Genomic DNA, 12,703 nt, shown 5'->3' on the forward strand with positions numbered 1-12,703 from the left:
TTACCTAAGTTATGTATCTGAATCAGCCGGTGCATAAAAAAACTGCAAAAGGGTTTAATCTCAAGGGAACAGTGTCTGAAGTCTTTTGCACTAAGAAAGAGGAACAGTGTTTAATAGAGCAGATAAAAAAAGGAATCTAAAAAAACTGTAATTGTATGACAGCTACTGTATATTTTCTTGAGCAACATAGTTATAAACAGCAAATAGCTCTTTATAGAGACTTTTTGTCTTCTAATTTAATAAGCACCAGTCCCAAAATGTAAGTTAAGACAGTAAGTCAACAAACAAACTTGACAGTTCAAAATGAGTGGAAAGGAGCAGTCATTAAGTATTTCTTTCATGTCCACTCACTGGCCAAGTGTCATTACATTTGTGTTTTGCGTTGTCCCTTGTGACGTCCAGAGAGGAAACCCATCCCTATGAGCAAAGTACATGAGGGGGGTGTTCACCACCCAGGCCCCAGTCTTCTGCCCTGTCATTGGTCACCACAAAACCTGCATCAGTTTAAAACCAGACACCACTTGTTCCCTCCCTTCACACAGCACAACTCCTAAAAAAGAGTGTCAGTGAGTGTGTGTCAGAGATAACCAGAGTTGGTCTCAGGATGCCTGCGTACGCCACCAACATGAGGATGAAGTTTCCCATCGTGGCCTTGGCTTTGGAGATTATCACCATAATCCTGTTTGGTGTGTTTGTGGTCTATGATGATGGAAAAAGTCACGGGCATGAGCCACACTCCAATGAGACTCACCATGAAGTGAAGCCCATGGATCTCTACCCCAGTAAGTCTACCTGTGGCTGCTCGCTGAGGGATGCTCTCCTACTGGATGCCTTAATGTTTGGTCTCTACACTGTTTTTGAAGAGGTTAAAAATGATGGATTATGGCCTTTGTTGCAGCTTTTATGTTAACAGAGAAAACAAGGTTCTTGTTCTGCTGACTCAGTGTGATTTAGTGTGTGTTAGAGAAAATGCTGAAATGAAGCTTATTTCTATTTATAAAAGGAATAAGTCTACAAATCTTCCATATTTCTAAGCTTTTGGTTCTCTAGTTACTCTACTTAAAAGTGTTGAGTGACCTGAAAAAGGCCTCCTTTCCTTCATTGGAATAATGTGACTTGTGTTTTAAGGATGTGATTTTCCAATTACTTGCAAACAGAAATAGAAGAATTTGGAGGCTGGTCTGCTGAAAGAAATAAGAGAAGTCATGGGGTCACATTCTCATCCCTCACAAAGTTTCTTCATGCACATGCAACTGAGCAGTCAAATAGGATCCTGCAGGGAAAGTGTCAGGTATCATACAGTGGAGATCACATGGGATTTAAAAAACACACAGATAATAAAGACAGAAGATAGATAGGGCAGAAGAATGCTGTGTATTTGTTTAAACCTTCGTACTTATTGAGCATAGAGCGGTTCCTGCAGTTGAGAGGGTCCTTTGCATCATGACAACTTATCCGCATTAAGATAGTTGCAACTACAAGCGGCTGTTTTACCGTATGAATGTCTACTCATGATTGGGTGGGGCAGGTGTGACCCATAGAGATTAGCTCAATGGTCAGCATTAAGGCTGAGCATATTTTCTACTACAGATAAAATAGACTAGAACATGTCTAGCAACATAGTCTTCTTCAGAATTTCTACGATTATATTGGATTTTTCTTTATTTTTTATCACACTGAGTTAAGATCTTCTCCAGACATTTTTAAATACATAAAAAACGTATTGTTTTCAATTATAACGTGTGTCTGATACAGTTTTCCCACAAAAAAGTAGATGTTGCCTTGTTAAAAATTCTTAAAATCACATCTACTCATTTTCCCTCATTGAAAAGTCCATAATCTATGAATGTGCAAATTTAGTTTGGATAAGTTTAACTGCTAGACACAAGACATCTCTTACATCACAAGATGTCTCTTACATCACTGAAAGGTCCATTATCAGTGTAGTTTCCACATTACACTTGTGTAAGTAGCATATTGGACCATAATTTGCTTCAAAACTAGTTGTGATATAATATAATAATCTCATGTGTACACTGAGATTTAAGGTGAGTACAGAGAAACTTTCCATCCTTCAGCAGATAGATGTGAAAACAGCCTTCTAGAGTCAAACTCTGCACATACAAACATCCATGTACAGTAAGGTAACAATAAGCAGTTTAAAAAAAGAGGTTCATACACGTGCCAACAACCAAATAATGCCATGATAAGATGTTAAGGAACATATCTGCAAATGCCTCTTAAATAAATCTTATATTTTATTTATGCTGTATCAGTTAAAGCCATGACCATTTAAAATGTGATTGGATAACGTGAAGGATTGCGGATGGGTGCAGAGAGATCCGCTATGCAACACATGACAGACATCTGTTGGGATCAAAAGAAGACAAATAAGCAGAGAAATGGAGCGAGTAAAAGCTATCCCAGCTCAAATCAATTCCCTTTTAAAATATGTCAATGACAGACAGAATTTCTGGTTGTATGGTTTGACAAAACACTACATAGGTTTCTAATAGAGACTCTTGGAAAGTCATTTTTATCTAAATGAGGAGTTGCTTTGCAAAATGGAAACATCAAATGCAAGGAAATCTATTGCTCCAGAATTTAAAAAAATAATTTTGCATATGTTTTGGTTGCATCCCTCCTCTGCAGTTGGTCCTGAGGGGATTCTCTCTCTTGTCTTGGCTCACCCAGATTACTGAGCATTACCTAACATCTGGGCGTGGTGCAAGTCACTGTGGCTGCTTTCCAATTTTACCTCCTCCCCATCCTGAAACTACTGTTCACTACAAGCCCCTACACAGGTGTGGCCACATTAAGAACATTGGTCTTTCCACTTGGCGCTCTTAAGAGTGCTGTGTCAGTGTGTCATTATTAAATCCATTCCGCTTGCTTATTGAGAGAATGCCCAACTCAATGAAACTCCATACCACATTTTCACTGCTACCTTGTACCCAGGCAGATCTCTCATAAGAAAACAGGCAATATTGCAATTGCATGCAAGCATATAAGTTGAAATAAACAATGAGTGGTTATTATTAGAGATGACTCTGAATTAGTCATCAAATCAATTTCTGTACTTTTTAATATAAAAGTGATCACGGGCCAACCACTTCCTCTAGGTGTAATTACAAATTATACCCATTTTTTTCTCATGCTAGTATAGATAGAGAGCCGAAGTTATGCCCCTTCCGGTGGACCTCATGGGACCTTAACTCGGAAAAAATATGAATGGTAGTGAACGGGGAGTGGCAAATAATTTTTTGATCCCGTTTGAATTGAGCCATGGATAACAAATATGATGTTCGTCGATTTAAAAAATAATTTTTCAACCAAAGAAAGTCTCAGTTAGCCCAGTAGTCTTTCTAATTACGTATTTTCACAGTCTTTACTTCAATAGTTTAACAATAAACTGAGACTTTCTTCAGTTGAAACGGGATAAAAAAATAATTATTATCTCTCCAATTGACTCTCGTTCATATTTTTTCCGAATTAATGTCCCATGGACCGGAGGTAGAAGGGTGTGACTTCAGCTCTCTATAGATACAAGTATCAAACCAGTTGTTAAAAGGCACCAGAATACAGGAAATGACATCTTTGGTTTAAAAAAAAATGTCATGATCAAAGAATTTTCTATGGCACATGGGGTTTTCTGGACTAGAAACATTGATTTTCTGGCAGTGCAACTGGTTGAAAAGAATGGGAGGGGGGTGTCTTCTGCCTTTTTGTTTATCAGTGAGTGTGTGTCAGACTGTGAGAGATAACCTTGGTCTCAGGATGCCCGCTTAGGGCAAGGAAATGAGGATGCAGTTCCACATCATGACCTTGGCTTTGGAGATTATCACCATCATCCTGTTTGCTGTTAGCGGTCTATGATTATGGAAAAAGTCAGGGGCATGACAAGGGCTGCACAATTAGTCGCAATTTTATCGAAATCGCAATATGGACTACTGCAATATCCGAATTGCAGGGGGCGTAATATTTGTTAAAAGGCAAAATATGTGCCAAACCATCCTAAATTAAGTTTTGTGGTGCTGCAGAAACGTCCCAGCCGACAAATTGTATCCTACAGACTAACGAAAAAATCTTTGTTTGGTAGAGATTCTCGCGAAAATCACACTAGAATCAATAAAAAAAAGTTATTTTAGTATTTTTCAATGAAAATGAGAATTATGATACAAAAATTATCATTGATCAGTCTGATTTACAGTAGTTGTGAACATACAAACATCCAAGTAAAGTAACAAGCATTTTTTAAAAGAGGTTTGCCTACATGCGCAAACAACCCAAAATTGCTATTATACCATATCTGCAAATGCCTCTAAAAAAAAGTATTTTCAATTATGTTGAATGAGCTAAAACCATGACCATTGACCTACCTGAGAATGGGAGGGGGTCAAAGCACAAGCTGAAGGGGCAACCAGTTTCTGTTCAAAAGAGCTCTGTGGATGTGAGCCAAATCAATATTTCACCTTGACACACTGCTGATGGCATCAGTGCAGCACTACACAAACACACATCAGGATTGTTTTTTTGACTGTTTTCTTGTGAAATCACAGACTCTTCAGAGGTGGTTTGACACTTGAGTAAAGAATGCCGTTTCAAAAGGATGATATTCACATGATATCTCAACTGTTTGTAAAGTGATTAAATTGGTTAATTAATTATTTACCAAGCAGGAGAGAACATAAATGTTAGGTTAGTCTCGCTTTGCCAGACCATCCACACGCTGCGGAGCGGAGGAGGGTCTGGCTACTCCACACAGCATTCCGGGATGGGTGAAAAATGTGCTCTGGTTTATTGGTATTTCTTTAAACCAATAACAATCGTCATGGGTGATTAAAATTATTTTGAAACATCAATCTGTTTCAACTACTCATTAACGCCACTAAAAGCTATATTGTCAATATGGAGCATCTAGACAACTGCTCTGAGTAGATTTGAGCAGCTCTATTTTTATCAGATTGGTTACTGATTAAAGCAGTCTACAGTATAACATCTGTTTAAGTACACTGTTTTTGAGCATGTATAAAAACCCAGTAAAACACGGATTCTTTCTTACCATAGGCGTTCTCACTTTATACCAAAAGACATTTTAAAAATGTCCTGATATACTCTTGATCATGCATAATGTAACAATGCTAACTTCCCTTGTGTTTGATCATGCGGAATCCCATACAATGTCACCTTTGACTGAATGAATCTTGGCCTGGTTGCCTAAACTAAGGCATTGTTGCCCACCTGGATGTCATAAGCAGATCCTGAACTTTGCCTTATAAGCCTTTTGTTATGAGAACAAAGTCAAGCTAGATACTAACTGAAAGAATCAACCTCAACAACCTTAAACAATGTAAATATTAATAGGTGTGGATGACCAGTGTTGCATGATTTTCTGTGTTTCTGTAAATAGTTTAATACATCTAAATGGAGCATGTGTACATGTTTTCCTCATATCTACTGTATGTGTGTAATATTAATTTCCTTTTTAGATAAGTGGAGCTAAAGGTCCCATGGCATGAAAATTTCCCTTGATGAGGTTTTTTTTAATATGAGTTCCCCCAGCCTGCCTATGGTCCCCCAGTGGCTAGAAATGGTGATAGGTGTAAACCGAGCCCTGGGTATCCTGCTCTGCCTTTGAGAAAATGAAAGCTCAGATGGGCCGATCTGGAATCTGCTCCTTATGAAGTCATAAGGAGCAAGGTTACCTCCCCTTTCTCTGCTTTGCCCGCCCATAGAATTTGGACTGCCCATGAGAAAGAGAGAGACATCATGGCTTGCAAACAAGTGAAGTGGCAGTTGGTCAAGGCCACACCCCCACCCTCCACCTTATCCCCCCTCTCTCCTCCTCAATAGCATTTAAAGTTACAGACACAGAAATGGCACATACTAAGGAAAGCTCATTGTGGGACTGGCTCTAGTGGCTGTAGTTCTGCACCAAGGCTGAATTTCAGGAAAGAGACTTCAGATACAGTATTAGGGGACCACTAAGGCCGATATAAAAGCATCCAAAAAGCAGCATGTGATAGAAAAAAAAATGGGATATTTAATGTAAGTAAGTATAGTTTTGTGAAATGGTCCCTTCCTTGACGAGAGTTAGATGAGAAGTTGATACAACACTCACAGTTGTTTGCTAAACATAAAAGTACAGCAAGCAGCTGCTTAGCTTAGCTTAGCACAAAGTATGGAATCAGGGGGAAACCACTAGTCTACCTCTGTCCACAGGTAACAAAATCCACTTACCAGCACCCTTTAAACATACTTGTTTAATTGGTTACACTTTACTTGAAGGTATCTACATAAGAGTGACATGACACTGTCATGAACATGTCACTAACATTATAAACGTTTATGACATAACGCTTCTTTTAGTAAGTATCATTCGGTTTTTGTCATGACAAGTTATGGTTAGGGTTAGGGTTAGAGTTAGGATTAGGGTTCATGTGTCATGACAGTAACATGACACTGTCATGACTGTGTCATGTCACTCTTATGTAGATACCTTCAAGTAAAGTGTTACCGTTTAATCTGTACAAAAATGTAAAAATTAAAGCACCATGTTGTGGTTTTAATGATTATGTGCCGGACTGTTTCCTGGCTGGGTGCAGTGACATCACCTAGTCTCCGCTGGTTGTCTGGCAACTTGACGGTGACTACAAGACTCAAGGAATTAAACAATGATGGTGAATCTGAGACTGCAAAGCAGTAAATGCCTGCCTTTTGAAAGACGAAAGTAAGTATGTACTGTCCAGATAACAGTAGCTACATTCACGCTCATTCCACTCTGAGGAAATGAAGCATTGTTTCTGAACCTGGGAGCACCTCCACCTTTATGTATGTACCACAAGGGGCTCATCATATCATATCAAGCTTAAAGACTTTTGGAAAACAGGAGTCCCACACCCCTGTCAGGATGTTGACACAAATTCCCCCGAAAATTACCTGGCCTTAACCCAGATTTATCTCCTCTTAAAGAGCTTGTATTTTTGTGTTTAAAAATAATATAAATAAATAATATAGTAAAACTAAATGCACTGATAATTAAAACATGGGATGTGGTCTAAACAGACTAGATAAGGGTGTGCTAATCTATTAAGACCATATGCACTTCATACAAACGAACGCCACAAACTCAACAGGAACATCAGGAGCATTTCCCAGAATCCCATTCATAGTCTGATTGAATTGCTTTTCCAACCAACAGGTCACGGCAGACAATACAGCCCCTGTGGAAAGGAAATGACTCCTGCTCAGTAAATCATTTAAACTACAAAGTCAAAAGAATACCACCGTGGAAAGCAAAGTCTTAACGAATGGCTTATTTCTAATTGAAGGCAGCGTATCACAAGTGTTTCATCTGATTCGATTTAATGTCCACATTTAGCCAAGGCTAAAGTGGGACTCGCACAACAAAGAAGGGCCCTGTCATCGAATCAACAGCAGAACTGACCTCTTTTCTCATGTCTTCAGTGTTTCAGGATGTCCACGTCATGATCTTCATCGGCTTCGGGTTCCTGATGACCTTCCTGAAGCGATACGGGTTCAGCAGCGTGGGTGTCAACTTACTGCTGGCTGCCTTCGGCCTGCAGTGGGGCCTTCTCACGCAAGGCATCTGGCACCTGGAAGATGGCAAGATCAAAGTCAGCATCTTCAAGTATGAATGTCTTTTTCTGCACGTGTCGCTTATCAGTAACCCCTTGATTAACATTTAAGCAGTAAAATATGCATCACCAACTAAGTAGCTGCTCAATAAACCATTGACCTGTCCTGTTGGCTGCTGAGTTGCTCTAACAGATCACTTTAGGTTCGGTAAATGAAGGTTAAACTGTGCTGGTCTTCTCTATTGTACAGAATAATCAACGCAGACTTCAGCACAGCTACAGTCCTGATCTCCTTTGGAGCCGTTCTGGGTAAAACCAGCCCTGTGCAACTCCTCATCATGACCATCCTGGAGATCACCATCTTCTCCATCAATGAACATCTGGTGGCCACAGTCCTTGAAGTAAGTACGCAATGACACAGGCATGTGTTGATAAACTACATTAGCAAAATACGACCAGGAACATTCACTGTGTAAACTGTATTTTACAGTATCAACTCTTCTTTCGCAGGCGAATGATGTTGGAGCATCCATGATCATCCATGCTTATGGAGCCTACTTTGGGCTGGCAGTGGCTCGAGTACTTTACCGACCAGGTTTAAGAAACGGACATGAGAACGACGGATCTGTTTATCACTCTGATCTGTTTGCTATGATTGGTAAGAGCCAGTCACACCTTAAACTAATGAACTTTACAGCAATGATGTGTTTTATTTGGCTGTAATCTTCCCTCACTGGTTTATCACAGGCCTGCACGTACACAACGTATGCCTGCCACCTAGTGGTCATAAATAACCATGCAGCATGTACAGTGGTAAATAGATAGCGACCTCAACTGTGCATCAATCCTGTTAAGCAAGAATTAATATAAATCCTTGAATCTATATGTTTCTAACTTGCAGTGTGAAATGCTGTTTCATTCTTCCCCCCTCTTCTACAGGAACCGTCTTCCTGTGGATGTTCTGGCCCAGTTTTAACTCGGCCATCGCTGATCCGGGCTTCACTCAGCTCACAGCAGTGATCAACACCTACCTCTCCCTGGCTGCCTGTGTGCTCTCTGCCTACGCCATCTCCAGCCTTGTGGAGCACAAAGGAAAACTGGACATGGTCAGATAACTTTCCTTTATTATCCACAATAAGACTTATGCAAGAATTTAAAAAAAAAAATATATATACTTGTTTTTATATCTTTATATACTACAGGTACATATTCAGAATGCCACCTTGGCTGGTGGCGTCGCTGTGGGAACATGTGCTGACATGAACATTGGGCCATTTGGGGCAATGCTGATTGGATTAGTGGCTGGCATCATCTCTACCCTGGGCTTCAAGTACCTAACTGTGAGTTGAAAGTCAAAGCAAAGGTGCAAAACAATGAGTTTCCTAAAAAGGCTTTGGTGGAAACTATTAGTTCATTAACAGATTAGTCAGTTTCCAGAAAATCTCCAACAATTTTAATAAGAGATTAATCGTTTAAAAAACAATTTAAGCAAACATGGGGGAAAAAAATCCCTGGTTTCAGCTTCTGAAATGTCATTATTTTATAGTATTATTACTCTTCTATGATAGTAAATTGAATATTTTGGGGTTTTGGACTATTGGTCGGAAGAAAACAAACATTTGATAACGTCACATTTTTAAAATCAAAATGCATATTTAACCTTTTAAAAAGACACTCCTTTGGTTGCAACCAAATACATTTTTTCTCCTCTGTAGCCCATCCTGGCATCCAACCTGGGCATCCAGGATACCTGCGGAGTCCACAATCTGCACGGCATGCCTGGCATCCTGGGCGGGTTGGCTGGTATTGTAGCTGTGGCTTTGGGAAAAAAAAGAGGGGTAAGGGTCATTTTACTCACCAGAAATCGTATACATATACATATAATAATATATATTCACACACATAACTGTATTGAAGCTTTGAAGTAACTTCATGGTTCAGTTAATTGTCAGCTCTTACATTCCTGTCTTCTCTTTTCCTCCTCTTCAGAGGTAATGCTGCCATGCAAGCTGCTGCCTTGGCTTCATCCCTGGGTTTCGCTTTGGTTGGAGGTGCTATTACAGGTAGGTGAAGATGAAACATGAATCCATAAATATGTCATAATGGTTAAATTTCTGGGCACATGGTTTGTCACTCAAAAGAAAAAGGTCAGGGTTATTATGATTTAGCAAAAAGCCTGAGTGATCAAACAGTTTATTTTTTATTCTTCAAGGTTTAATAATGAAGTTGCCGTTCTGGGGACAGCCTCCAGACCAGAACTGCTTTGATGACTCTATTTACTGGGAGGTAAGAAATCCCTTTCCTCGTAAATATTATTTCTAGTTTTTGATTGTCGAGCATCACAAGTGATTGATGCAGTACCCCAATATTTATTAAATTTGTGGTTTGGGGATCATATTAGCTGGATGTGGTTCACTGCATCATTTATTTCAATCACGATTTCATCTGACAGGCTTCTATTAAAAGAAAATAGTTCTTCCTGTGTTCATTCCAACTCTCTGGTGCTGCTTGTTTTATCCTCTGCTGGTAAACTCCACCGAGGTGGTACAGCATATAAGCCAATGATTGCATCTTATTTAAAAATGTCTTATTTAGGTCTCTTTCATTAAGCTACAGACACATAATTTGGACTGCATGTTTTCCAGGTTCCTGAGGAGGAGGAGGAGGAGAATGACGAGAGCTTGGCTCACGCCGATCACTCAAAGAACAAAGCAGAGGTTTAAATATCTGCCAGAAATGAAGAAGTAAATGATTATTAATCAGCTACACCATGTCCGTGGATGTGTAATGTGATTTAAAAAAACTAGACGATTTACTCTACTCACCAACACAAGTCAATTTTTGAAACTTTTTTGTGAGCAAAGATCTACAGCGTTGTATTTTTTCATCATAGTACAATTTAAATTTGTAATCAGGATGGGCAGTGAATGTTTTACACAACAGAGTCTTCAAAATACACATAATAAAAATTGTCAACATAAATATTCAGTTAATCCCATTTACACTCACACATTCAGGGATTTCTTTTGCATTGAAAATTGTGATCAATAACCTTGAAAACCCAGTGGGTCAAACCATAAATCCACTGCTGATACACAACTACTTACATAAGCTTTTTTATTTTATTTTTATATTATGAAAAACATTAAAGCATGTTTTCAGTATAGTGTGTATTTTTCTTCATATAATCTTTTATATTTCCATACACCTGGCATATGTATTTTTGCTGAGGCTCAGGTCAAAGAGAAGAGGAGTTAGGCTATGTCCACACACACTCAGGCGGTCCAGCAAAAACGAAAGTCTCTCCATTCATTTTGACTGGGGGTAGTGCGTTTAAGCTGTGGCGGTGGGGGGGTGCCGAAAAAAACTGCAACGGCCTGCGGCGTGGTGATCAGACTTGTCAGTGTGTTTTGAGGCAGTGTGAGAGTCTTTTTAAATTATAGTGTGGTCTAGACCTACTCTATCTGTAAAGTGTCTTGAGATAACTATTGTTATGATTTGATACTATACATAAAATGTAATGGAATTAAGAGTCCCTTAGAGTAAACATCCCTGTATCTATCGCTGCCACAAGAAAGTAAAAAAGAAAAACTAGTTTTCTGCACCAATAAAGCACAATGCTCCATCTCTTTTCTTTCTCTCTTTCTATATGAAATAAAGCTGCCTTCAAGATCTATAAATGATCTGACGGAAAATTGTAAAATATAAAGTCTACTTGTGCTGCTTTAGGGGCTTAAAGAACGCAACAGTACGTCACACAGATGGGCCTTTTTAGTGATATTTCCACAGCCGCAAAACACTGCGGATCGCTAGCTTTGGTCTCAACGTGCCCTTAAACCTGCTTCACATCACCTCACTGGAGCCCAATCCTTCTGCAAGGAGTCAGAGTCATACTGTGTGAATCCAGCAGTGAGGCTCTGACATGGGCAGGGATAGTTGCATGATATGTTGTAACTAATAAACCTTTTTGTTGCTTATTTCTCACTGCTTACAATAATGTTTTATCTATCTGAGGGCAGCTGTACAATTTATTTAATGCAATGAGTGCATTTAGCATTAGACTGGCTGTCAATGGGCAAGCTGAAGTTCATTTTTGTGTCCGCTTTCTATTTACATCCAGTGTATTCTTACATGTACATACAGTTTAGCTTTTAGATGGATTGACATGGTCAGTTTTATCAAAGTCCTGCAATGTTAAAAAAAAGTGCAACGGGTACTGAATATTTTTTAGATGCCTTAAAAAGAATTCAACAGGAACTTACATACTGAGACATAAGAATTGCTTACCATTTTCTTTATACTATTATATGCATCACTTGGAATCAGTTTTTGTACCTGTTTTCTCTATAGGTGACTTCCTGTTGGATTATTTTTCATTCTGAGTTGTGAACAGTCACACCTGCAACTGTGTATATCACAGGATTAGAGAGCAGCCATTTCTTGCTTTGCATAATCTTTTTAAGCTGCAATGTGTCTGAGTGTCAAAGGACAGTTTTTTTTTGTGTTTAACATTAAAACATAGCACTGCAGGGCTAGATGGAACTGACTATACAGTAGTGTTAATCAATTTTGGTTTGTCAAATGGTTTATGATGCCCAGAACACTGAAGCACATCAAGATTTTGTATTTTTATACTACGTGTGCTTAGATGTGCTCGTATTTGTATAATATACTAATACTGTCATAATAAATGTGTTTTTGTACAATAACAGTGGTTATGTGTGTTTTTGTGTTAGCAGGTTCAGACATTCAGGTCCTCCTCAGGATGTATTGCAATACATTTGGTGATCCCTTGACTTTTTCTCTAGCACCACCAGCAGGACAAACGCATAGGACAAATGGCTGCAAAACGAACGACATATAAAGATAAGCATCATCTGTACTTTGTGTTTATGACCAATTAAGTTAAAGCTCTATGCATCACAGCCATCAATAGATCATTACAGACGTTATATTGGTATCAGCATATATGTGTAGCATAGTAACTAGAAAGATATATTTGAGGTAATTTAGATACAGGTGACCATTACACATTTTGTCCACCAGAAAGAAAGAACAAGTTTATCTTTTAACTGTAAAATGTCCCATATCTTGGCTAGAATACC

General features: G+C 38.9%; 1 protein-coding gene across 2 annotated transcripts; it reads left to right on the top strand.

Moving 5' to 3' along the window:
* Positions 1 to 545: 545 nt before the first annotated feature.
* On the top strand, positions 546 to 12,304 carry rhag (Rh associated glycoprotein). Of its 2 annotated transcripts, XM_028604532.1 has the most exons (10): positions 546 to 782; positions 7,468 to 7,651; positions 7,849 to 7,999; positions 8,109 to 8,256; positions 8,538 to 8,704; positions 8,801 to 8,938; positions 9,314 to 9,434; positions 9,587 to 9,661; positions 9,811 to 9,884; positions 10,244 to 12,304. In XM_028604532.1, exons 1-10 carry the CDS (start codon positions 605 to 607, stop codon positions 10,319 to 10,321), a joined length of 1,314 nt encoding a protein of 437 aa, XP_028460333.1. In that variant the 5' UTR covers positions 546 to 604; the 3' UTR covers positions 10,322 to 12,304. The 2 variants fall into 2 exon arrangements, 1 of the variants encoding a protein (XP_028460333.1); XR_003694828.1 differs by lacking the exon at positions 10,244 to 12,304 and having other exon boundaries at positions 9,314 to 9,436; positions 9,588 to 9,661; positions 9,811 to 9,827.
* Positions 12,305 to 12,703: the final 399 nt, after the last annotated feature.

This window comes from Perca flavescens, chromosome 18, assembly GCF_004354835.1.
Source record: "Perca flavescens isolate YP-PL-M2 chromosome 18, PFLA_1.0, whole genome shotgun sequence".
Classification (NCBI taxonomy): Eukaryota; Metazoa; Chordata; class Actinopteri; order Perciformes; family Percidae; genus Perca; species Perca flavescens.